Raw genomic sequence first — 27973 nt, 5'->3', positions numbered from 1 at the left:
ACCTGAAAACAGCATCTGAAAAAGGGCTGGCATATTGCTTACAATACAACAAACTGCCATCGATGGTTTACAATGGATGAAAACCCGCGCCCCCTCCCCACCTGTGTGCTTGCGGTGAGGGGCCACTCTGATAGGTCCGGAGGGTTAATGGGACTGGCCTGCAGGGCAGCAGCCTCCTAGGATATAAAGCCCCTGCTCTCAGTACTACGGCAAACGACTGGTACACAGGGTTTAAGAGGAATCGGATGCGCTTTTACGCATGAAAGGGACCCCTTTGGTTTTTACGCACGGCGAGCCATTAAGGCCTCTTGGGCACATTGCGTTTTTTACGCGTTGTGGAACTTTCTGCGTGTGACCATGACTCTCTCCAGTGAATTTGAAGCTTCGCAACACGCTGGACTGGCTCCAGAGGAGGATGAGATTGACATCGTGGGCGAGGATGAGCCTATCCACGGGCGGTTGTATAGAAATGAGTGCTCCGCGGACGCCGGTTGCTCAGCAGAATCTGGCGCTGACTTTGACTCTTCAGAGCCAGACTCCTCGGGGGAAAGCGAGAACAGTTTCTGCGCAGACGCACCGCCGTCCAGGAAAGCACAGAGCAGCTCGGTGAAGCCTCCCTACTCCTACATTGCCCTCATCACCATGGCCATCCTGCAGAGCCCCCTCAAGAAGCTGACGCTGAGTGGCATATGTGACTTCATCAGCAACAAGTTCCCCTACTACAGAGACAAGTTCCCCGCATGGCAGAACTCCATCAGGCATAACCTCTCTCTAAATGACTGTTTCATCAAGATTCCGAGGGAGCCTGGAAATCCGGGCAAAGGCAACTACTGGTCTCTGGACCCTGCCTCGGAGGACATGTTCGACAACGGCAGCTTCCTTCGCCGAAGGAAGAGGTTCAAGAGAAACCAGCCAGAGTTTGGCAAAGAGGGACTTATTTTGTATTCCAGCTTGAACTCCTACCGGCCTTACGGACAACCATACAGCATGCAGGGTCATGGAAGCCCCACATCAGCTGCTCCTATTCGATACATGCCCCTTCACGATGGCATCATGATGCCACCCACCTCCTACCACCTTGTGCCACAAACCCTGAACAGTCACGGAAAGTGCAGTGGGCCTAAAGACTTCAGAGCTCAGCTGTGCGCAACAGAACCCACTGAGCCAAAGCCTGGCCCGCTGGCTAAGTCCTCCTTCAGCATTGACAGCATCATGAGCAGACCCTCTCCTATCTTTCAGCAGAACCTAAATCCACAGCAAAGCCCTCACAACGCTCTTGCATACGGTCATCTCATGTCGGGCCCTACTGCCTGTTTGGTACCGACTCTCATGCAGCCTTCCAGGACGCCATTCTGCCCTCCTCCAATGCTGAGCTCCGCTCCTTTAATAAACGAGCATCTCAGACTTTCGTACCCTCACTGCTGAAAGCCTCTGGTTATAAGAAACTTTACAGTGTATTTATGTTCAATGATGTGTGTGTAGGTCATTTCTTAAAGAAATATTTTAATTGCATGATATTTATGTGCGTTTTCCTTCAAAATTATGTCTTGAAAGAGTAATGTAAATAAGATGAGTGGTAATATATTTGTCTCAGCAGGGGAAGCCCTCGCTGACGAATGTTTTGTTATTAACTAACGTGTCAAATAAAGGCCTGAAAATAAATTGATGTTTGGTGATTATTGGGATTAAATATACAGTGGTGTTTTAAATGAAGGGATACCAGAACAGTCTGCAGGAGTAGAAAATACAAGAGCTCTTCTGTCCAGTTATATTATAATATTCTGCTTATAGCCATTTCAACACGATTAAAACGTTTATCTAATTAATGTAGCCCAGCCTCCTCTTAGTTAGAATAATGTAGGCTACTCAAAAAACTTTGTTTTATGGTTAATCTCTGGAAAAATTAAGTATCAAACTAAATGTGCAGCCCCCAAGTTAATGAGGATGATATCTTCTCTACATTTAAAGTCAAATATGTCACTATAGGTAAATTAATGCAACTATAGCTGATATTTTAACTTTTAGAAATACTGTAAAGTCTTTTTGGACAAAAGTCTTGATGCCATCCGTTTTGACATTTGTGCAACAGCTCTGATTATTTTAGTCTGAATTAAAGTTTGAAGTTTTAAACCTTTGTTTTTTAATTACAAAAAATACATGGCAAAAACACAGTCTTACAGTGCAGTTGTGTCTTAGTGGGACTGATGCTGCGCAGGAGTTTTATCAAGTGAAAGTTCAATTCTTTCTTCCTGCCACAAGGCGGCGCTGTTTACTAACAGTCTGCTCCGTCGCTGACTTAACATTATGGGTCATCCTATAGCATGACACTTGGAGTAATGTTACAGACACGAACCCCGTTTTTGCATTTTCAAATCTAATTCACCCCAGGCTCTGTGGAAGAGACACATTATAGAAAATCTTGAAATGACTCGTTCAAATAAAAACTGATCCGAGGAGGGAAGTTTTGCTTGGTGCCCTGGCATTTTCTCAACATATACACTTGCTATAAGTGCCTAGACTCGTCGTTGTCTGTATTTTCACACCGGGACGTGCGGACAAGTGCGCACAGAGCCAGTGTCCGGTTGCAGATCGGTCCCTACACAATTCCCCCCTGCCATCAGTCAGATGTCTATTTTTGGCCCGTGGCTCAGCTGATTGTTGGCCTCGACGATTCTGTCCCTCCCTGATTTTTTTTTTCTTGACTTGCAGTCAGTTGTTCAGGCTTATTAGGAAAAGAGGGAGTTGTCCTACAGCAGAGGAGAGTTTGGCTCAGTCAGTTCTGAGGGATGCAGATCATCTGGCTTTAACCTACTGTAAAGTCGAGGTGAGGAGTTTGTTTGGGTGTTTCCTTTTCTTCTTATTCATGCCTGTGTGAGACTGAACTTTACTTTAAAGGGCTGTTAGGATCCATCTTGTGGTCAATTCTTCACACCAACACACCACCCAGACGTCTGACTTCAGACCTCACTTCAGCTTATTTGACAGGCGTCCTCCTGTAAGGTCCCCGACGAGGAGGAGGAAGATGGAGACGAACCCCATCCCGGTGTTGACGGTCCAAACCGCCCCCTTCGACGACCAGCGGCCCGGTACCAACGGGCTCAGGAGGAAGACAGCCATGTTCGAGGGGAAGAAGAACTACTTGCAGAACTACATCCAGAGCGTGCTGTCCTCCATCGACCTGCGGGACCGACAGGGCTGCACCATGGTGGTGGGCAGCGACGGCCGCTACTTCAGCCGAGTCGCCATCGAGGTGATAGTTCAGATGGCAGCTGCCAACGGGGTAAGAAGGGCGAGGGCGACCACCTGTCTGCAGAGGCTGACATGCATGTGCATTGTGCAGATATATATATATATATATATATATATTTAAAAAAAATACAATTACTTTTCAAGTTGATGCATCTTCATTAGGAATTGTAATAGTGAGATCAGAGTAAAGCAATGTAGCACATATCAGTAAGATAAATCGTTTTGATTTCAACAAACATGCAAGAATCATCAATATATAAGATTTTGAGTTCAGGACCTTTAAGTTTAAGCTGTTTCTCATCCTGGGGGTCGGGACTCCAACAAGTGGTCACAGGACGAATCTAAAGTAATTTATTTCCAGTGAAGCAAATAACATAATTCCGCCATAAATAATAACGATATTTTTCTAATAAGGCCACTTATTTTAACCTTTTCACGTCTTCAGGCCTTTAAAACAACTAAAAGTCATTAAAAAAATGCACCAGAAATTATACATCTTCTGCTCTGAGCTCCTATCTCACAAGAAAACCTAAACTTTGTCTTTAGAGGTCACCAGCAAGGCAGACTAGGGGGGCACTGCCGAAGCCTAATGCAAGGATTTACAAAGCCAATTTACTGCCACCAGAGATAATCCTGTCACTTGTTAAAAGCATAGAATGACTCAGAATGAGACATTTTTATGTAAAAATGAGAAATCTGAATTATAGCTTTAGTAGTTGTTCCTTATTTGCAATGACAAACTTGTCACCAGTCCAAAATGTGTCAGAAATCAAGTGGTCAGCTGAAGACAAATGAAAATAGGAGACCAGAGTGAGGAGAGACAGAGAAGAGGAAAAAAATCCCAGCAGCTCTTTTTAAAATGCTGCTGTGAGATCTTGGTGATTGGTTTGGACAAGTGCCAAAGGAAAATCTGAAGGGAATATAATTTGTTTTTGAGATCAGTTGGTGTTTTTTTTTCTGCTGGCCCAGCCAAATGTCTCTTGATGTCAGCCTTATCAGCACTTCCATCCATCCTGCTCTATTTTCCTGCCTACGTTTGTCCCATGCCATCCTGCCCCCGCCTCGCTGTTCCATCTCTCCAGGGCCAAACTGTACAATGCTGGGGATCCCCTGTCATGCTGGGTGGCAAAGGACCAAAAGGATAGTGGCTACATTTGCAAACATCCGACTCAGATGCACTTACTGTCCCGTATACATGGAATAAATAACAGATTGCATTTCTCAAGGGTTTCCCCTCACTTTTCTTGTGTATTCTTTGTGCAACATCCCGGATATTGGGAGGATACACTAATGCCAGAAGAAAAAAATTCCTCTCCAGTGAGAACACTTTTATTTTGAGTTGCTGATATGCAGGGGAATTATGGGATGCAGGCGGTATTACCACTTTATAAGTGGCATACAAAGTATAAATAGAGAGCTCAGCTCTGTTATTTAGGCAACCCCTTGAGGGAGATCATTTGCTTTATAAAGCAGACAGACTTGTAGAGTGACGAGATGCCTTGGGCCGGGGTTGCTGTCACTCTGAGCTAAACAGTGCTCTTGAACTTTTTCAGGTCAGGGTAGAGAATTATTTTAAAGTAGGCGATATCCTGGAATGATGAAGAACTGACACTGCTCCACACTAACATCTCCTGTGCAGATTGGTCGTCTGGTGATCGGCCACAATGGTCTCCTGTCCACCCCTGCCGTGTCGTGCATCATCAGGAAGATCAAGGCCATTGGTGGCATTATCCTCACGGCTAGTCACAACCCCGGAGGCCCTGGTGGAGACTTTGGAATCAAGTTCAATGTGGCAAATGGAGGTGAGGACACGTCTTTCAAAGTGTCGTCCAGTGTACTGAGAAGTCAAAGGATCGAGTCTGAGAGCAGATGCAAGTCTGCAATGTTAGTGAATTTCTCTCTTTCTTTTGCGTGACAGGCCCGTCTCCGGACATAGTGATGGAGAGGATCTACCAGGTGAGCAGGACGCTCGAGGAGTACGCCATCTGCCCCGATCTCCGCATTGACCTCTCTAGGCTGGGAAGACAAGAGATTGACCTGGAGAACAAGTTCAAACCTTTCAGGGGTACTTTTCAGTCAAAACCTTTCTGAATTTATCAATATTACATATGAGCATGAACACTGGCTCATACTTTGGAGTATCTCTACAAGTGACTGTCCATCATTGCTGCAGAAATAACGTATTACCGGCCCACCCTGTCTGTCTTTAACAACCTGTTGTCCTTCATCAATAACTGTTCTTCTGTGTGTTTCCAGTGGAGATCGTAGACTCGGTTGACGTGTATCTACAACTGCTGCGAAACATCTTTGACTTCGCTGCCATTAAAAGTCTCCTCACGGGACCAAATCAGCTAAAGATACACATAGATGCTATGAATGGAGGTGAGGTGCCTTGAACGGCCCCCCGAGCTGTTGTTAATGTTAATGAAGATTATACAGATTATAACAGATTATAACCGCCTCTCCTCTCTTTGTGTCACAGTGATGGGCCCGTACGTACGTAGGATCTTGTGTGACGAGCTGGGAGCCCCCGCTAACTCTGCTGTCAACTGTGTCCCCCTGGAGGATTTTGGTGGCAGACCCCCTGAGCCCAGCCTGACTTACGCCACCTCTCTGGTAGATGCCATGAAAGGAGGCGACTTTGGTTTTGGAGCTGCATTTGACGCAGATGGGGTAAGGAGTCCAGCATCCCATTATTGCAAATTTTGCATCCTGTAGCATCGTAAAAATGATTGGCTTCGCAGTGACACATTTGTCTCTGACCCTATAGTGGTCTGGGATGCGATCAAGGCAGTAAGTAAAGCAACAGTTGAAATATCTAAAGCAAATAATCTGGAACACGAAGAATACTTTGAGTTTTGAAAAAGATCCCAATATTTGCTCAGCTTATAGGGATTTTCTTGGAAGGTAGCACTCACAGACTAATAAAAAGATCTTAGAGCTCTTGGAGGCGACCCAACTGATCCATCAGTTTTATATTAAAACAATGTGATGCTGTGTACTTGCCCGTTGATTAGTAGTCATATTTCATTAGAAAGAGGCTCACTTCGTTCCTAATTAGTTTAAATAATAAAAGAGAGACAGGAGAAGTTCCAGTAGAAAAAGGCACATTTTATTACATTGATGTTTTTATGGTATATAAAATACACAGTGGAATATCTTAAATCACTCAAAAATACATTCATTAATTTGTTCTAAACTGGCTATTTTTTTTTTAAAGACTAAGTTTGGGCTATTTAGGCTCTGTCCATAGATACCAGACACATCCTTGTTTATTTTTGATTTGTTTTTGTTTGCACGTCGACAACAGGAAGAACGGCAACGTCGGCGAAATAGTAGTGCATCTAAGACGATCTGACGAGCAGCTCACTTTTTCCACAGTGTCATCCAATAGACATTTCTGCTGTATACACACACACCCTTTGCTAAGTAAATTAGCTTAGCATCAGGGGAATGACTCATACCTGCCCTTTTCCTCCCACAAGGATTGGTATCTTCTAGGGCTGTCAAAATGATCGCGTTAACGCAGATGAATCCATCATCATGATTAATCTGATTAAAAATTTTAACGCAGTTAACCCATCTTTACTTCAGAATGACTCTGAACGTCTCTGGCAACGCATTTCGGGCAGTTTGTCCAAGTAGAGTTACCGTTGCGCAAATGGGCAGTTGAGCCGGTAGTGACGGGCAGCAGAACCAACCGATGAAGATGGAAGACACCAAACAGCACGTTATCTTTTTCGGTTGGTTCTGCTGCCTGATCATCACCGGATCAAAGCCTCCCTACATTTACAAGTATAACTAACTCTACAAACTCTTCTCAGGACCGGTACATGATCCTCGGAGAGAACGGCTTCTTTGTGAGCCCGTCAGACTCTGTGGCCATCATGGCTGCTAACCTTTCCACCATCCCCTTCTTCAGACATCAAGGCGTCAAAGGATTTGCTCGGAGTATGCCCACAAGCACCGCCCTTGACAGGTACAACTCTCTCTCACACGCACACACACACACACTTGGTGGGTCACACCACTCAGTCCCTCTCCACAAACTAGTGCCGCCACCTGATTTCATGAGAGGGATGACACCCTCTATGAATAAGATTTGAGATCACATACACGCCCCCTCCCCCCTTACAGACACACACACACACACACTATAAATATAAATATTGTCAGTTATGTAAGTCTAGAGCGGAGCTGAGTGAGAGGATGTGATCAGAGATAAAGTCATCATTGTCGACATTGTTCCAGTACGAAAGATCCCAGCACGGCTGAGGCTTCAACAGAATGCTGCTCATTTACACTGAGGGAAACAGAAAAGATCAGTTCATTACGCCTGTGTGTGTGTGTGGGTTGTGTGTGTGTACACCGAGAAGCCAATACATTAGGTACACTTGTGAAAATTAATGCATTTCTAATATAACACCCCTGCACCGGATGCTATGTCTGGTAAAATATCAAGCCGAGGTCAAAATCTGGCAATATTACACTCCACGGATGTAAAGAAACTTTATCTAGTTCATGGTAATTCAGCTGTATGATAATTTTTGGGGGATGTAGTTAGTGGTGTTGTTAAGCTAAAACAGGGTTGTCAAAATAATAGAAACATGCGTCGGTACGAACCAAACGCAATTCAACAGTACCACAAACCACAGCCTCCAGAATGAAAACACAGTTTTGTCCTTTAATCTAAGCAAATGCTGAAGACCACAACCTTCATGAAGCTGAGATTTACTGCAGCGCTGTTATATTAGAATGCCTTTGTTTAGTGTACTTAATGAATTGGCAAGTGAGTGCATATTTCCGCACTCACTAAGTTCAGTTAAGTGGATAGTTTCTTCCACTATCTTCCACTGTTTAGATTTGTCCTGCAATTAGTCACTAGATATAAGTATGTAAATGTATTGTATTCATTTCTGAATAATAGATACAGTTCTGAATAAACCATTTTCTGACCTCCTGCCAGTATTTACGATAGACCCCTGAAAAATTTTCTACTCCTCTACTGACGGTTTTCCTCAGTATATCCGGCAGAATGCTGATGTATGACATGAATAACAGACGCTATAAGATTAGACAAGTAAGATTTCTTCATTAAAGATACTATTTTTTAGAATATTTCAAGTTATACTGATGCCTTAAAGAAATAGATGCAAAGAGGAAGGGCGAGCGTGCGCGTTGCTGTATGTTAGTATTGGCAGACGTTAAGGAAGTGATCTCACGGCCAGTTGGGACCTCTCTGGGTTTCGCAGCTACGAATGATGCGTGGATATATGAAGTGGGGACGTTACATCACAGAATTATTGGTCATCTTTATTTGTGCAGAGACTCCGACACACTCGGGCATGCACGCAGATACGCCCACACGCGTACTGTAACTCCCTGTGCCCTCGCCTAAGGCTGAGTCTTATGATGCTGAGCCGCACGGATCGCTCTGAAAGAGCTGCTTGAAAGGTTTTCTTACACGGTCAACCCTGCCGGATGTCGACCCTGCCTGACTGAGACGCACACTGACTAAGATCTTAGAAACAAGTGTCACATGGCCCCCTGCAACCATGAGTCACCGACTTCTCCTCTGGTGCACACACTTGCTGTAGATAAAACAGACTTTTCATCAACAAAAATATCTCACTCGTCTATCTTTGCCTTTTTCCTCAGCATTTAGCCTTGTTTGTACTGAGGGTTGCACTAATTTAACTTTCTGGAAACTTAGTTGTGCAAATTGCATTACCATACTGAATGATGCCTGCATCATTAACAATGCTTAAACCACAGATTATATAATTATGTGGGCCTTCCAAACAGCTTTTTCAGAAATATATTAAATAATGTAGCACTTTATTTATTTTACTTTACAATAACGCTTTAAGTGTCTTATGCAAAATACATCTACCTCTGTGATTATTCATTGATAATTACAGATATGTTGCAGGGTCACTTTGTTCAACTTCACAACCGTAGTCCCCACATAACACTAACACGCATAGCTGCATGTCTTTGACGAACTCCAGGAAGTGTTGAAGTACTTAGTAGTTTGATGTCGGACCCCTGGAGCCTGCCCAAGTGTAGGCCTTTTTAGGAGAGTTGTGTGGCCCTGCTTTGTGTGTCTGCGTGCTCAGTGTTTAGACTGAGCCGCCCTCCCTTGCTTCGTGTTTATGCACAGCGGAGCAAACTGTGTTATAAAAGCCTTGATAAATGTGATGGTGTATATACAGCGTGTAGATGTGTGTGTCTACAGGGAAATATGGGAAAATGACAGCGGGGGCGAGGATGTTGCTGCGTTCAGATAAGCGTTCAGAGGATGCTTTGTCATGCCTGGAAATTGATTGGATTCAGACGGACAGGAGGCTGCAGTTGCAGGTGTTAAATCTATCATTCTTGGCTGGGCTGAGGGTGTCAGTCTGTGTGTGCTGTGTAGCTGTCCGGGTCTCTCCGGGCACATACAAAACGAAGGCCGGTGCATCGAGGGAGGAAGGGAAATGGGGAGGGAAATTTTGGTAAAGGAAACATCTGCCTCTCCTTTAGCAGTTCCAGGGATGGAAGGATGTTGCGAGAAAAGAGGAGAGGTTACCAGGATGAAGTATGAGTTCCTGTACTGCTCATTAGCATTGCAGCAAAGAAAAAAATTAAAATTTTGTGCTGTAATACAGTGAAAGGAGTTCTTTATGACTCTGGCTGCGTGTTTGGAGTCGCTGTCTTGCTCCAGAAAGAATTTGTGATGCCTCCCTGGTGATATTGCATGATGGATAAGATTCCAAAACATTTTCACATTGCTTTATACACCAATCAGCCACAACACCACGACCACTGACAGCAGAAGTAAATGACATTGACCACATTGTGACAATGCAATGTTCTGCTGGAAAACCTTTGGACCTGGCATTTGTGTGGATGTTACTTAGACATGTACCACCCACCTAGACCAGACCAGGCAGCCCCACCCCACGGCAATGACACTCCTTGATGGCAGCAGCCATCCCCAGCAGGATGCAGCCTGACACAGACACACACAGACAAAAATGGTTTAGGAACAACTCAAAAAACATGAAAAACAGCACAAGGTGTTGACCTGGCCTCCAGATTCCCTTCAAAGGTCCATTGTGATGTATGTATGTTAGAACTGGTTTTAGACATTCACTCTTATTTGAACTCAGCACAGTATCAAAATAAGAGCATACCAGTCGAGTTTTGGTGGGGCTCCACTTGCGTATGTGTGTTTTTCTTTTCTTAAGGTTAAACTGTGCAACACTGTATTACGTAACAATATTTAGACAGGAAGCAAGATGCTGAAGGTAGCCAAGTTAAACATTTGCCCAACAAGTTATGTACTATTATTAGATGTAAACATATTTTTGACACAACTTTGGACAAGTCTCTTTCAAGCTGGAATCAGAGAAGGTATTTGGAGACCGGCGCCACAAAAAGAAAACAATGTCGATATCAGCTATGACCACTTACAGGAATCATCTTAAGTATTTTCCCAGAGTTACACTGCTCTGGCAACATGCCACCACCCGGTTGCTGTTTCAGGTCAAACTTGAGTAAAACTCCTGTGTGCTTTGTCTGAATGCCAGTTTAAGCCTTTAAACCCACGATGAGCTCTCCTCAGAGGCCGAGGTGAGGAGTGAGGACGCTGGATGCTATGTTTGGTAAATTATAAAAGCCAAGGCCGAAAGCTGGCAATATTACACTCCACGGACGCAAAGAAACTTTTGCTCATTATGCATTCGAGAGATGTGCAACAGAGATATTTATAAAAAAGGAAGGAAAGCCAAGGAGATACTGGCTGCGTAGTGTGTTCTTTGTAAGGTCGTATTGTAAGAGTGTGTGCATCAGAGAGAGTGGAGAGAGAGAAAGTACTGGTCACCTTATTGGGGGAAAACCATCTAAATCATTAAGAAAAGGATCTGCTCTGAAGCTCTCCAACTCCATCCTTGTATTACCTACAGCAGATGGTGGTGGACACACCCACAGTTTGGAAAACCAAGTAGGAGTATCGTCACAGCAGCAAGCAATAAACGGCAGTGGTAAAACACATTTTAGCCACCGAAAATAAGGAATTTATTCATTTTTTCTTACAGAAGAACCTTAGATTTGAGAAGTCACACCTACACACGAGGGGATTACAGACCCAAATAGAAACTTTCCAAGTTCATTCCTTGTGTCTCCAGTCGTGCGAGTCAGCCAGCATTTTTCTGTTTTGGCAAAACATCCACCAATCCTGACAGGCCTGAGACGGTGTACTGTATCTGTTTAAGTATAATTCTTCCAGTTATGATTGTGCAAGTGAACCCTTGATTTATTTCTGAGTGTGATTTAGTTTGTGGTATTGCCTATGAGTGGATGTCCACACTCAGTCCGTATGTGTGAATAAAAGCTGTGCTTGTGTTTTGTTTAGTTAAAGTTCAGCTGGTGCAGCCATAAAACTTTAGAAACCAATTTTCTGACAGCTTTCTCTTTTGTCCTTACATTTTTGCAATACGTGCTTCCACATTCAGTATCAGTGCTTATGTCGGCCAAAGGACGTGCAGTCCAAAACATCAAAAGCTCGTCAGAAGGCCAGAGTTTCTGTTTTCTTTTAGGAATGCCAGGCTTTCCGTTCCAGCACTTGCTTCCCCAGAGGGGAATAAAGCTGGTTTACTCTTATTTGGTAATTTATCCCGTCCTCCTGTAAACAACTGCACAGGGCACTGCGGCGTTTATTTATATGCATGGCGATTATGTGGATGTGTACACTGCCACTTAAAATCCTTGAAACCCACCCACGTTCACATATATTGCGCGGTGTATTCCCACAGCACCACGCAGCAAAAGCATTTGAGGTTGTTGACTCGCTTGTTTGTTTCTTCGGCAGCAACGTCAACATCAGATTTGTCGTTTTGACTATTTCGTCCAGCAGTTCTTAGCCGAGTCCTGGGAATTGTGTTTACATCACTGAGGAGGCGTGGACGATGGTGTGATTGAGGAGCGGTCTGCGGGCATCAGGGAGGACACTGTGCATTCATTAGTGTTGCAAAATCTCTCTCTTTTTAAGTTGAGATAGTAACTAAAGTCTCAGCACTCTCTGCTAGCTATCATCTGTTGGTTCTGTGGATTTCATTATGAGGCGTGTTTCAACCGCTACAGATCTTCACACAACTCGATAATCCTACAAACAATCGGAGCTATTTTGTATTTATATGTTTTTTAAACAAATTCCATTCAACGGTGGTCATTTGACATGTATGACTATGCAGCTATTACTCTTCCCTTTATTACCGCATAAAGCCCGCCCAAACGATATGATTGGCCTTGCAGATCTTTTTTTCTCAGTTCCCAACGGACCAGTCCGGAACAGCTTTCCCCCCACCTAAATTTTGTTGGCGGGGCAAGTTCGGGCTGGCTTCCAGGCTAAAACTGTACAGGAAAAGTTATAACTTAGCGACAAATACAGCTCCATTAGCAGGACTGTAGTAAACATTTAAAAAATACTGAGTATATTTTTGTACTAGTCACCAGCAAATTAAATAGACAAGTTGTTCCGACACTACCAGAAATAACATATTTTTCTATTGCTCTAATATTGTTATGGGAAAAATTGAGCAATTCCATTTACTTGGAATTGTTATTTTTTGGAAATCCCAATTTCTCTCTCCTTGTGACAAAACTCATAACGCCTGAAGGAAACATGTGGCTCCTTGGATTCTCCACTATGTTTTCCAGCGAGTTGCATTCTTTGTTTGTCTGTAGTTTGGTGCTGACTTTTCATTTTCTGTGCAGAGCTGCCTGCTGCTCTTGCTGGAAAACTACAGCGTGCTGCCAGAACGATGAGCGCAAAACCAAAACAGTTGTGGCTCCTAAAACCTGAAGTTGCTAAAACGTTTCATTGAATTTTGAAGGAATGCAGAGTTTGATCATTCTAAGAAATACAGCTTTTTTTATGTTTATTTTAACTTCATAACTTTGTATCTGGCAATTAATTTGCTGTAGGTTTGCACTGAAAGATTTTATTAGCCAGCAGGTTCCTTTGCACTCCACTTCATATTGTTCTGTTTGCCCTTTAATGACCCTTACAATTGTGTTCATGCACACAGTCACTCACACACACTCCTTCTTCTCCTCGGACATGGCTCCACTTCAAAGCAAACATCAGCTAAAAGGTTAACTCGCTTTGTTCCTCTTGCCTTTGCCTTATTAAGTTGTTGGATGAGCATGCAGCATTTGGTGCACTTTATTTCAAAGGTCAGAGTATTTGTGTGTAAGCTTATCTCGATATCAGAACAGGGAGAGGCTGATGTTAGTGAGAAATAAATATATTGTGTGCTTATTGTGAGCGATACTGTGAGTACTAGGTTTGTTTTTGTTTCTCTGTTCTTCTCTGATTGCTTGTAGGGTTGCCAAGGCCATGAAACTGGCACTGTACGAGACTCCCACAGGCTGGAGGTACTTTGGAAACCTGATGGATTCTGGGCGGTGTTCCCTCTGCGGGGAGGAGAGCTTTGGGACAGGTATGATCTGGCATGCTCCCTCGCAATCCAAACAACAGAACACTCCACTCGTAAGGAGAGATTTGAGATGGCCAAAAACTCCAGATACATAAATTTAATGAATACAAATTCAAGGCAGGAGCAGGCTGTCAGATTGGGAAGAAAAGGTCACGGATTTGAATCCCTGGACTGGCTTGGAAAATGTGAGTGGGTGTGTGGCTGAGAAATCCCCTCCCCTCAACTCCCCAACAACTGTTGACGAGCTGCCTGCAAACAAGGCCATCGCTAGAGGACTCGACTAGCCAGCTGCTGCTGTAGCTGTTAATGTGCACGGAGGACTCGATGAAACACACGAGCAACAAATGTGTCCTATATTGAATACCTAAAGGCAAAAAGTCAGCACACAGGGATCAAAACAATCTAATTTTCAGCAAACATGCTAACACCATGGTCTGGAGGCCTTTGTCAGAGCAAAGGTTAGCATTCAAGTAACAAATGCATCCAGTCAACAGTCCCTCAACCAGTATAAGAAAATTACTTTTTGCCACAACTTGCGTGTTATTTTGATAGTTTCATCCAACATTACCGTTGTATTAGGGAACAAAACAACATTAATATAATGAAAGCGATGAGTGGAACAGATTATGACATCCTCTAACCTAAGGTTTCTGCAGTAAATTGAGTTCGTAAAAGCTAAATTGTACCGTAAACAGGGATGATTGCTTACAACAAATATTTCTAATTGCCCCTTTGCAATTGCCTTCTAATTGGTCTGCTGACCACCAATGAGATGGCTTCTACTCAAGTCCTCTATCTTTCAGCAATGGCGAGTGAAACTTTTGCCGAAACTAACCTTTCCTTGATGTGTTCTATCTTTATTGATCCAGAACAATCAAATCAAAAATTGCAGAGATGGAGAAGCAGGCAGAAACACTAAAGCGGAAATACACTACTACCAACCGGACCAATCGTAGCTCCTGCACTATGCATCGCCTCGGCCCGTAGTTACATTTCTGGGGAGCTGCACGTCAGCTGCGGTGCTATGGTCTGCGTAGGGGTCTGCGTTGTTGCCGTACCCTCCTATAAACCGCCTATTAGACAAACAATAGTTATGCGAGGGTCCATTCCCATAGAAAACATTGAAAACCTCTAATAACAGAGTCTAGAAGACACATGCTAACGTGCTAACGTTTACAGGCATTTTTTTCGCATTTTCACATGTTTTCATGTTTTTTATGTATGGTTACGTCACATTTTTTGAAGATTTATAATTGCCCATTGCTATTATTTGTTTAACCTAGTAACAGTAACATAGGAAGTCGGGATTTGACAATGGGTCACCCTCTAGTTGGTGGACCGGAGAACAGTCAGAAAGCCAACAAAGGGACAGTGAATAACATTTCTAAATATTTCACCTTTACTTTTCTTTTATCTGCAGAATAAGTTTAACTCTGCCGGGGATTTGTTTAAAACTTGAATCATCACAGGACCCCTAATGTGTTTATGCCTTGTTCTTCAGTGTTATTGATGAGATAATACTGGTGGGAATGATGATGAAACTACAAAAAAATACATCCAAGTGTTCATAAAAATCATCATTTTCATTCTAATTTCCCTATTATTCCAGTCTCTTCCAGGTCCAGGTTTGTAGTCAGTGCATCCTCACTGCATGCAGCTCCAGTCAGAGTCGTCTAACAGATGAGAGAGGGCTGTGACCCTGACTGCATGTGTAAATAATCCCCATTCTTCTGCTATAAAAGGAGACAGGGGCTCCCTGAATCACGGCAACATGCCGACAGGCCTCCAGTGGCAATGTTTTCAATGAATGCAAACGCAGACACGCGCATACATGGTCAGAAAATATCAACAGTTTGCACACTTAAATAGTACGGTTTATCCATGCTGTCCTTCCAAGTGTCTGTCACTCCATTTTCCTGTTCAACATGTCATAGTTCTGACCTGACCCAACATTTAGTCTTTGTTTAATTCATCTGGGAGTTTTTTTTTGGACTTGTCTGATAGTATAAGGTAGTGCATTTGAGAAATACAGCAGCACAATAGAGCACGATAGTCAGACAGAAGTGAAAAGAACCTTGTAGGAAGGAGAGGAGAGGGTGGTGAGTGAGGCCAAATATGAAGAGTATTGACGAGGACGAGAGGAAGGGAAGGAGCAGAGACAGAGAGAGCACAGAGGACTATGGGAGCTTACTCGTTGTCTATCCTTGTAAGGCAAAAAACTCAGAGGGAGCCCTGCGTAGTAAATCATCCGAGCTGTTCGCTAGTCTCAGAGCTTATTACCAACTCTCAAGACACACATAGCATGAACGGTATTAATTTTAGCCAGTTGAAGTGTCAAACTTTGCTGCATGGATGTTGTTAGTGCACACAAGCTTTGAATGCCTTTTGATAGAGGTCTTGATTTCTGCTGTCGCCTTTTAATGGCACCACAGAAACAGGTCAACGAGTTGCAGACTAGTAGCTGAAAACAGAAGCCGCACTGTGACGAAAGTTTATTGATGAGATACGGTTGTGCGATGTGGATTCAACTCTTAAATCTATTTTATTAGGTGACCGCCTCCGTCTCCTTCTCTCTCAGGATGAGGGACAAACAGACACAAACAAAGGGCGACAGACAGTAAGGCAGGGATTACATAATGACAACTGTCAGTTTCCTAACAGCTGTCTAGAGCCAGGCGCAGAGTTTGACATTACACTTCTCGTTTTTGACTCACAGAATTATTACTATTATTATAATAGACACTCCCATGTTTTTCCTTTCTTTCCATTTCCTTAAGATATAGATGCAACTTAGGACTGAACCCAACAGCTTGGACCATGTCCCACTTCAAGCACTCGCAGGAAAATATTACTGACACATACTTAACCTTAACAGATACCTTTACTATGCAGCTGTCTTTGCAAACAAACTGATAGCTTCCCAGCGAAGGAGACCGAGGGTGTGATCTGCTCCTCTGTTTAAGTGTGTGTGTACGGTCTGGTTTATATTGAGTTGTGGGGGCCAAACTCTTGCGGAACACTAACCTTGTGGGGCCATGTTGTATCTGTGGAGGCATTTTTCTGTGCCACGCAACTCTCTAAGGGGTTAAAACCTGTTATGATGTTATAGTTAGGATTAGGGTAAGCGTTGGAGATAGGCTCCAAGTTGAGATGATTAGGGTATGGGATGATAGATGTGTGTGTGTGGGTTTGCTCTTGTACAGCTATCTTACTGAGGACCTGTTTCAAGTTTTACACCATCCGAGTGAGGACATTTGTGCAAGTGAGGACATTTTGTCCAGTCCTCACTTCTTTACAAGATGGTTTGAGGGTTAAGACTTGGTTTGAGGGTAAAGGTTACAATTAGGTTATAGTTAAGATTAGAACACGGGTTAGGGTTAGGCACTTAGTGGAGATGGTTGGGGTTAGGATAAGGGGTAACGACTTGTTGAGTTTCTTGAAGATGTTTTGCCTCTAATCCAAGTTAATAATTTCAGGTCAGGAGTTAGGAGCAGCTAAGGGTGGTGCCCACTGGAAACTCACATGACTGTTAATAACTACATACTTACCTGTAATTGGAGGGCTTAGTTAGGAGCAACCAAGTATGTTCCCAAAATAAAAACCAACTCCTCATCGGTTTGAATTGAATAATCTACTTGGATGATTGGATAAATGTCTTCAAGAAGCTAAACAAGTCCAGTTGCCTTTGTTTCAGCTTTCTTTTTTCGGATATGCTGTCAACCGTCACCTCTAAAGCTCACTCTGCCTCTTTATGACATTGTTTTTGTGCTATATTAAGCTTTTTTCATGGTTTTCGATAAAGCATATTTAGCAATCGATAATGTTAAATTTGGTTTAAAATAAAACATTTATTTGGTGGTTCACGTCCAAAAAGTAAGTGATGTTTATCATGAGTTGTAATGTTTTCTTTCTCCTTTAGGCTCAGACCACATTCGCGAGAAAGATGGCTTGTGGTCTGTGTTGGTGTGGTTGTCCATCATGGCAGCTAGGAAGCAAGGTGTGGAGCAGATTGTCAGAGAGCACTGGGCCAAGTTTGGACGCAACTTCTTCTGCAGGTAACCAGCTAAGCGATCTCTTTGAAATATATTCAGTCGGGTCTTTTCCATTTGTCTGCCCATTGAACTAACCGGCTGTTCCTCTTGTCCCTCGTGTATTCATTACGGCACTTTCCATGACTGAGTGCTGAATTTACTTAAATAACTGCATTCCTCCCAGAGACTTACTTGAATTATGTCTTCTTCATCACAGTCCCTACCAAATATGTCTCCCAGGCCTTCACCTTCATCTGTTTCTCCTCCAGTGCTTCCCACTGGTTGTCACTCGCTCTTATTTTAACCTCTCCCCTGTGAGAGGCAGAGATAGTTTCTGCAGTTAATGTTCCCACTGAGTGTTGCTGCAGATTTTCATGTTCCCACAGAGAGCTTTTCTAAACTGATGCACGTTTCCCACAACACATAGATGGAGAGGACATGCATGACAGGCCAAGGACCAGATGCCCAAAACACAAACATCTGTCATCAGTTGGACCATAACCTGGCTCGAGTGCCTTATCATAGTTGACGAGACTAAAAGTTTTAACATGTATGAGGGACAATAAAAAACATCCCCTTTGCTACATCCTGATGTCAGCCATAGTTCCTGAGTGAGCGTGTGTGTGTGTGTTCATTTCTTTTTCTGGGTCTTGTGTTTGTCAGGTTTGACTATGAAGGCCTGGATCCACGTGCAGCTTTTTACCTGATGAGGGATCTGGAAGGAGTAATCTCAGACAAAGCGTTCACCAGCCAGAAGTTCGCTGTTGGGGACCACATCTACAGTGTGGAGCGGGCCGACAACTTTGAGTACATTGACCCAGTGGATGGAACAGTGGCTCGAAACCAGGTCAGTGTGGGAAGACTGTTAGAGCAGGATGTTAAGTGACGGAACTAGATAAGTACAAATGAGCAGATGCGTTATTTCCTTAATAATTTTGAACTTGAATTTTTCCCTAGTTAATTCGACTGTGGGCTGTATTGAAGCCATTGAGGCTGGGATTGAAACCTTATGTATTGTTTGGTACACATTGACAAGATTTTACTGTTGCAAATTTTCCTGCAAGATATTTCTCATCTTGTGTACATGCAAAATAGCTTGCGAACACAGGGCAGTGTTTATAGGAAGTTATCACTGATCACATCAACATTTACATGGTTATTGATACTAGAAATAAGGTTTCTTAGTGTTGTATGTCAAAATATCAAAATTAACCTATTTGTTAATTGTCAACAATAAATAGCACTGCAGAAGTGTAGATTTATTGTATTTACAAAAGTATTTATTGAGTTAATTGGCTGCTGTTGCAGATGTTGCCTTCTGATGGGGTTGTGTTTATTATGTTCTCAAGGAAAGACAATATGAATCTCGTGTCATGGGCCGACTGGGAATTTCTGTGTGGAGTTTGCATGTTCTCCCTGTGTCTGCGTGGGTTCTCTCCAGGTACTCCAGCTTCCTCCCACTGTCCAAAGACATGCTCGTTAGGTTAATTGGTGATTCTAAATTGGCCGTAGGTGTGAATGTGAGTGTGAATGGTCTGTCTGTGTTAGCCCTGCGATAGACTGGCGACTTGTCCAGGGTGTACCCCGCCTCTCGCCCGATGACAGCTGGGATAGGCTCCAGCAGACCCCGCGACCCTTCACAGGACTAAGCGGTTACAGAAGACGAATGAATCTCGTGTATTGACTATTTTTGTTACGGTCCAAGTTCACGTGTTGTGAAGCTACAGTCATTAGCTTGCTAGTGGTCAGACCAACGAGAGGACTTGTAAGCGGTTTACCGTAGGCGTGACAGCTCAGACCCTACACAGACCCTAACACCATAGCCTGACATGCACCTCCCCAGAAATGTAACTACGTGCCGCGGCATTGCAGACCGCAAGAGCTGTGATTGGTCCTCTTGGTAGTAGCATGTTTCCGCTTTAGTATTTCCAGCTGCTTCTCCATCTCCGCAATTTGATCCGAATTGATTCTTTTGGATCAATAATAATGGAACACATCGAGGAAAGGTTAACTGAGGAGGTTCGGAGATACAAACATTTGTATGACTCGTCTTAAGCGAAATTTCGGCGAAAGTTTCAGTCGCCATTGTTGAGAGTGATGCAGGAGGTGGGAAGTGACACAGGAAGTAGAAATAAAAATTAATCCAACTGGCAGAAAAGACGACTAGCGTTTGGGTGGTGTTTTTACAGAGCGAGCCAGACTGACAAGTGTACAAGTATAAATGTCGGTTACGTGTATAGGTTAGTCTAGTCCTGCAGTACCTTTAATAAGCGTTTACAACTGATATTACCAATTCCTTTTCCTAGTCATTAACACTACAAGTCTGATAGTTTTCTTAGAGTTAGACGACTATCAAAATGATCAAAATCCCCAAAATGGCGCCATTAAAACAGCATCTTGCATGTAAAGATGGCAGCTAAACTAGCTAGCTGTGATTGTATTCCATCAAGAAGATATAGCATTAGCTTTGTCATGTGCGTCTGAGGTTTTTACCTTGTGTACGTGTAGCATACTGTAGGCTATAAATAACTTCCTAACGTTCATAGGAATTTATCAGCAATTATGACGTTACAAATGAGATGTCAACATGGATTATGAAAGGTTCCAGCCAGCTGACGTGTATGTAACTATGATAGCAAATGATATTGGTTTACAGTGTCCTTGTAGTTTTGGTGTCGTGTTATATGGATATTGTCAAACTCTTCTCATTGGCGCTTTAAATGATTAGGTCTATGAGAGCAACCTGTTCTGTAATACATACTCCTCTGAAGTTGGTATCCGACCTAAGACTGGTTATTTGAAACTGAGATTGACTCAAATGTTTGCTCATAGCCCAGACCAGTAGCATAATATGGGTCAAACCTAACATCACATTGACTTGGACTAGAAAGTGTGACCCAGAACCTGCTGCACATTAGTTCAAATCTGGTGAAGACATCACTCTTTCTCTTTCTCTGTCTCTTTCATGCACATGTACTCAGCCTCTCGCAAACCAGACCACCCAGTGAGCTTCAGTGTTGTCTCATTAGAGCGGTTCCATGTTTGGACATTACAGTCCATCTTCCATTTTGAACATAAACATATGCATACACATACGTTGCACACATCACAGATTCTTCCAAACACTGATAACTTGCGAGGTCAGCTTATCCTCCCTGTTCTCTTCCTTCCTTCCTTCCCTCCCTCCCCCCACCGGTTCTTTGTGAAGTATAACCAGCTGACTCCTCTGTTCTGCCCAGAAGTGAGTGGAAACTTGGGCCCTGGCGTCAACACTTCTTGGCTCCTGCCCCTCCTAATACCACATACGCACACGCACATTGTGATTTTTGGAGTGTCAGTTGTCCAGTTGTCCGAGTGCGCAAGTGTGAACACATGCATACCCCTTCATGGCCTACCTCTGTTCACACTTTTGTTTGCTGGCGACTTTGTCCCGGCGTAAAGGAGGGACAACGTTTGTCTCTATCCCGCTGTGAGTACTCTGCCGTGTTACCACGGAAACAGCAGGTCTACAGACACTTAGTCAGTCACCCCAAAAATACTGGTAAATCCTCAGCGTCCCAGTCACCCCGGTGAATGTTATTACAGTGCGCATTCCTCCCAGGATGGAATTATATCAGCTGTCGTCTCACTTGCGGTCTCTCCACAGCAAGTGTGTTTGAAGGGGGAGAAGTTGGCACACAGACACAAACACGAGCGCACAAGACAAAGCTGTGGGGGATTTACACAACAGTGGCATGGCGCACTTTTGTTGCTGGCTACTGAATTCATTCCGCATCTCGAATCCTTGTTTCAACATCCAAGGAGAAAGCGGTACCACCACTTTGTTGTTGGAAAACCAAGAACTACTTACTGAGAGTGCAATGCTAACATTTGTAAGGCACTTACTTTCCTGCATACACTCCCGATGTCCGACAAAATCTCACACCTGAAAGCACTCCTTGATGAAAGAAAATATTGTTTTAGGTCCAACAGTGATTGCGCATAAGAAAAAAATACTTTTTTCCATATTTCAGCACCAAAATTGGTCCATTAATAATTGCAGACATCCATAGATTACACAGTTTGCTAGCTGACAGACGTTCGCGCACACAAGTGTTTCCTAAAATCACTGAGCACCTCAGGATAGCAGTAGGGTAGATGGATCGATAGACGGATGACTGCAGACACACATCATTTATAGCTGGTATGTGCTCCACTCAGGGCCTCTGAGCCCCGAAGCGGATGGTGTTTTTAACAGGCATTAGTCAGCCCCCTGATAACTGCTCCTCTATTGTTAGAGATGAGCTGACACACTCGCAGATAGAAAGACGGACAGACAGCCGGGCGGGCGGACGGACATCTCTCATTATCGCCGTCCCTCCCGGCCAGAACTCTGACATGTTATCCTTCCTCGGTCGGTCAGATTAGGAGAAATGAGAGCTTTTTATTTTTAATGATCTATAAACAATGAAGCTGATGAGCTGATCAACGACTTTACTCCTGGGAATATATCTTTAGACAATTACACTCAACTAAGGCAATGGTATGATTCTGTAAAAAGTATCTATGATCATTCTTGTTTTTTGTCAAAACATTTTGTTGTCTTTTCATCTGAGCTCGTCTTTTACCCTATTGGGATGAGAAAAGAGACACTGTGGAATTCAGGACCGATAAGAGTCACTCATCCATTAGTGAAAGGGTCTTATCTTTCACATGGAAACATAGCTGTTACCCCCATGCAGCAATATCCTGTTTTTGCTTAAAATGCCTTGGTCAAGTTTAAAGAGTCAAGAATAGAGGCCAGTTTGATGTGATGGTGGAGTGAAGTTTTTCTCTGTTGTCAGAATCATAACGAAACTGTGGAATTACAACAGATATGACCTAGTGAATAAAATTCAGCGCTGGAGTTCATAAAACTTCTTGGACTGACCTGCAGTAGTTAATACATTCAACTTTACAGCTAAGAGGGGTGTGAGGAGGATTGAATCCTTGAATCCTTGAATCCTTGAGTGTGTTGCATTTGCTGTGAAGGAATTCGTTCTCGGCAAAATACACTGTAACACTGACACCTAGTGGGTGTTGGTGGTTACTGCACACTATAGGATTAGATATTTGAATTCGGGTCTGATACTTACATACATAATTTGCCAGTAAATTAGGTACATTAGTTAAAACGAAAGCATCCTAATATGACAATCCAGCACTAGACCCACTTTATGACTGTTATAATGGCCACTTTATGTTGAAAAAGTGCAAGAAAGTTGGTAATTCAGCTGTTCGATGATTTACTAAAATCCCTGACATCCGATATTACTACCAGTCACAGTCACTAAAATGAAAACACAGGTGAATCAACAGCTTTTAAACAAATGCTCAGTTCCATAAACCTTATGCAGATTAGATTTAGTGCAGCACTGTTAAATTTGAATGCATTTGTTTTCGCTAGTGTACCAAATGAACTGTCAAGTGAGTTGGTACACTAGCGAAAACAACAACACGTTGGAAGTTTGCAGAGCTATTTTAATTTTACTTTACCGACGATCATAAAATGAATTGATCCTATTTCTGTTTGAATACACTGATCATTATAATAATAAATCTGTGGATATGTGTGCATGATAAAGCATGCAATTGTTTGCCATGTAAACTTCCAATTAATTTCAGCATTTTCAAAAGAAAGGCAAACACTAATTGAAAACAAAAGTTAATAAATTGCTTTATTAAATGTTTGCTTCTAGGGTTTAAGGATCGTCTTCAACGATGGCTCCCGCCTGGTGTTTCGGTTGAGCGGGAGCGGCGGAGGGATGGGTGCCACCGTTCGCTTATACGCCGAGAGCTTTGAGAGGGACCCCGAGAGACACAACAGAGAGACACAGGTACAGAGAGGCTGTGAGGGTGTGTCTGTGCTCTTACTGCGTTTGTGCGTGCAGATGTAATACTTGGCATCCTTTGGGAAATCCTAAACTCTGCTCTCAAGTATTCCACGTGTGCACTTATCCAACGTTGATCTTGATCTGCAGTATTCAGACGGTTTTATCACAATAGAAAAGATTTGAGGAGGCGCTTTACGACAAGGCTATTCAGTATAATATATACGTACTATCTGATAAAGATAACATTTGCAGAATGTGCATTCGGGTTTAGTGTTTATATACATGAATATATAATGCAACGCACAACCTAAGTAGCTGCTGCATTTCTTTTCCAAAGTCTAATTTAAAACAGAGTTGTCTCAGTTTAAATCACTTTTTCTGTGTGCACACTGAAAAAAGAAGTGTAAATAAATTGTTTTGATCTTCATATTAGATTGAAGTGAAAGGAGAAAACATGGCGTGACGTGAAACCTCAGGCGATACTACTGGGGCTTTTCGACCTGTAGACTTTGGAGTGGTTAGGAACACCAGCTGCTCGTGTGGTTATGGATGTCGGGATAGGTAGTGCACTTTAAACATAGCCAGGGGTTGTAAAGCTGCAGACGCAATGACTAGACAGCCTCATTTAGCTTTGTACAAGTTTTGTATTTTTGTTTATGTATACTGTATGTGCATATGCCCAAAACACAACCAATGATGTCTCCCTCCTGCCTTATCATAAATTAAACCCGAGCATCAATGTTGCCAAATGCATTTGAGTAAACTGCAGGTGCAAGAATTTAAACCTTGAACACTGAATAGATATGAAAAGTGGAAATACCTTTTTAACATTAAGAAAAGTATAAAATATTTATCAATCAAGTATGGACCAAAATGTCCAGAGTTAACATCTTCTGTTGATGAGCAGAACACATGAGCATATATTTAGCTGCTAAACATGGATCAAAACAATTGTGTTATTTGTAGCACTGGTATGATATTGTCCTTGTTTCTGCTCTTGGACCTACGCTGAACCCGTGGATCATCTGTAATAAGATCATAAATACAGCATCCAATCATTCTGCCCCTTTCCTGGCACATATTAATTATCAGTGAGGCACATACCTGCACATGATTAGACTAAATGCTTTTCAGATAGATTAGAGGTACTCCATATACTTTTATACACACGCAATTCTCAGCCAAGAATAAAAGCCACAAGCTGTGTGCGTTTGTATGCAAACTACACGTTGTCGGTGTGTCGCATAGGTTATAATTAAGTTTGCATTTCATATAATGAGCATTTGAGGTTCTTCACACGAGCCCCAAATCATAGCAGGTTTCAAAAACACAGTAGCAACTCAACAACAACATAAAACCCCTGAGTCATGCCATCATATAATTGTCAGTCACATGTAGGGTACATGCAAGCACTGTGTCAACATCCTTTTGGTTATCAGTCATTCATTCTTCAGATTTAGTGGATGTTATTATAAGACGTATTTTGTTGCATCTAATGTCGTTTAAATGGTGCAACACAGCAACTTCCCAAAGCTGATTTCCTTTGTGTAGATTTTCTGAATGAATTGTATGTAACAAGTAACGACAACTGGTTGGGCAACTAGGTTAAAGCCTCTATAAAAATCCTTAAGATGTACATGTCAAAGCATTTTTTAAAGGTCTAAGACGACAGATTTCTAACTTGGTTATCTACTGAGGAAACTGTTTATCTGCACTGTGTTTTTAGGCCTCACATGACAGGTATGTGTTTTACGTGCTGCCTTGCACAACAAAACAAAAGACCAGGCCAATGTCTACTTGACAATAAAAAAAAAGACATTCATCAGCTGCAGTATAGAGTGAAAGGTTTTATGCTGAAATCAATTTGGTCGCCAGCATCTGCCCATTGAAAGAGTATGATAAAATATTTTTGGTATAGACTGAGAGGACTGAGAGAACCTGGTGTTTTATTATATTTTCTGCTCAATCTTACAGGACTTAAAATCCAGACTTCCTCTCAGACTAGTTCTAATGTTTCAAAACGAGGCAGTGAACGGAGCCGTGTTTGTTCTCTCTGCAGGTGGTGCTGGGTCCTCTCATTGCCATCGCCCTGAAGATCTCCAACATTCATGAGAGGACAGGACGCCGTGGCCCGAATGTCATCACATGAGCGAGCAGGAAAAGAAAAAACCACATGCATCTACCTGCTCACACTGATTAAAAAACAAAAAAACAAAAAAACAAAAATTACTTCAGAATACCATCTCTGCAGCTTCGGCCTAATTTCCACTTTCTTAAAATAGTGACTAAACCGAATGCTTCCTCCTGGAGTTTATCTCCCAAAAACTAAGTTAACGTTACGTAACGGTTCTCTCTGTTGTTTATCATCTGTCGGCTGATGAAAATTTGAAGCCGTCTAAACTAGGGAGGCCGTTTAAGTGTTGCTATGAATAAATAGTGGAAACTGTGTGAACAGTAGACATATTGTGAATGTGCAGACTGGCATGCGCTCATGTTTGCGCTTTTATCAAGACGTATTTGTTAAATTCACCTGCTTTTATATCACAGCTCAGCATTCATGTCTCATATCTCTATGTATCTGGCCTCTCGTGTCGCAATAACTTTTCAACTGTTTCCTGCCGAAGTAAATAAACGAAAGCCGGCATTGCACCACGAGCAATGTAACGCAGTGAAGTGAAATGTTGTTGCTCTGTGAAGACATGGGAAGTAGTCACACTCGCTTAAGGTCAGGGCTTTCAAAATGTAAAATAACTGAGCTGCCTTGGCAAGACAAGGAACAAAATACTATATTCCAAAAGGATTTTACGTTTTTTCCCTTTATTTTATTCATCGGAGTTTGAATATATTACTTTTTTTTTTCTTTTTTTTTTTAAATCCAAATAAACATTTTTGTGTGTAGTGCTTTGCCTTATTTAATTGAATGGGACAGGTCCAATGGGAACAAATAATAATAAAAAAAAAACACATCAGAGCGAGATATGTTGCCCTTAGGCATTTTTGGATTTTAATTAAACAAATTCTTCATAATTAAGAGCACGCTGTTGCGCTGATACCATACATCATGCGGTGATTGAACATCCCGGAGGAAGAAAGGGAGGCTTTTGTCTGCACGTGGTTTTGAAACCGAGCACGAAATGTGTCGAGCGGTGTTGCGGGGAGATAAGGAATGAAGAGGGCTGATCTTTATACGGGCCGAATAAGACACAGAGAGCAGGAACTCATAAACACGCTGATAGCCGTCATTACGAGTTGAGGATATGCCAGTGGATATCCGCAAGGATGTGTTCACTCAGTCTGCCAGACATAACCTGTCAGCCATTACAGGTTATTGCCCCATCCAACTGTTTCATAATGTCAGGGGTTCTTTCTGAGGTTGGGGAGAGGATCGGTGGCAGTTTATCAGCTCTGAATTTGTTGCTCAAAAGATGTTTCGGGTTTAGGCACAAATCGCACGAGTGTCTAACATGATTAAATTCACACGTTCCACCAAAGGGTCTTTGTAATTAAAACAGCGCCATCAACCACCTTTTAATTTATAACGTGCAAAAAATGGATAAGCTGCGAAGTTGCAGGTATTGCCCCGCAGACATTTTTATAGTGGTGAAGTGTGCTGTCAGTTGTGCTTGAGAGAGTATCCCTTTTTTTATTATTAAAGATTTGAAAGCATGTGTAATTTCAGCACAGTCTAAAATACCTTGTTACTGGATCACGCTATACGGATGTCCTACAATAAATACTGATCTGCCAAGCACATCATTTATATTTGTAACCAGTCATTGGTGCAAGTTAGTTTTGTCGGTCACAAGGTGTACTGTTCAACTAATGCAAACGGAAATCTGAAACCTTTACGTATAAATCCATCTACTACGAAAAGTTCGTAATCGAAAATCAAAACTTGATAAATTTAAGTTTGTGGTCTGACGTTTCAGTTTAGTGATTTCCTGCTTTTACTGTAGTTTTATTCTTTGATTGTCCCTTGTTTACCATCTTGCAAAGGGGTTTTTCAAACTTAATCATAATCAGCTCTACTTGACTACGTGTGAGCATGCATACAAGAAATCTGAGTACAGAGGCAGCCACCAGCAGCTCAATGTTTTAAAAATCTAGTTGGCCGAGGTTTGAAGATGCCCTCCATGTAAAGTCTAGTATTCCCGGTTCAAGTCAGACGTGAGATTTATTGCTGTCGTATTTACTTCAACTATTTACAACGTATTGTCCTGTGCAGCTGCGTTATTACTGCAGTTAAGAGAGCTTGTTTTCAAGTGGAAGCGGGGCCATTGCCACAGTCAGTTTAGTTGTTTACAGTAGTTAACAATTCATGATTTTACTACTCTGACTTTATATCAGATCGCACGGT

General features: G+C 42.5%; 2 protein-coding genes across 3 annotated transcripts; both read left to right on the top strand.

Annotated features, from left to right (window-relative positions):
• Positions 1–241: 241 nt before the first annotated feature.
• foxd5 (forkhead box D5) lies at positions 242–1425 on the top strand (the record flags this gene model as incomplete). Its single annotated transcript, XM_084552407.1, has 1 exon — positions 242–1425. Exon 1 carries the CDS (start codon positions 358–360, stop codon positions 1423–1425), a length of 1068 nt encoding a protein of 355 aa, XP_084408533.1. The 5' UTR covers positions 242–357.
• A 1304-nt stretch (positions 1426–2729) lies between these two features.
• Positions 2730–27973, top strand: pgm5 (phosphoglucomutase 5). Of its 2 annotated transcripts, none has more exons than XM_084550705.1 (12): positions 2730–2824; positions 2974–3280; positions 4889–5051; positions 5168–5314; positions 5506–5631; positions 5732–5922; positions 7074–7228; positions 13621–13736; positions 17653–17788; positions 18428–18611; positions 23482–23619; positions 25676–27973. In XM_084550705.1, exons 2-12 carry the CDS (start codon positions 3023–3025, stop codon positions 25763–25765), a joined length of 1704 nt encoding a protein of 567 aa, XP_084406831.1. In that variant the 5' UTR covers positions 2730–2824; positions 2974–3022; the 3' UTR covers positions 25766–27973. The 2 variants fall into 2 exon arrangements, with proteins under 2 accessions (XP_084406831.1, XP_084406832.1); XM_084550706.1 differs by having other exon boundaries at positions 2738–2824; positions 2986–3280.

The sequence above is a fragment of the Chelon labrosus genome (genome assembly GCF_963514085.1).
Source record: "Chelon labrosus genome assembly, chromosome: 9".
NCBI lineage: Eukaryota > Metazoa > Chordata > Actinopteri > Mugiliformes > Mugilidae > Chelon > Chelon labrosus.
Note: the sequence above shows the minus strand (reverse complement) of the source record. Positions and strands in the feature narration are given on the sequence as shown.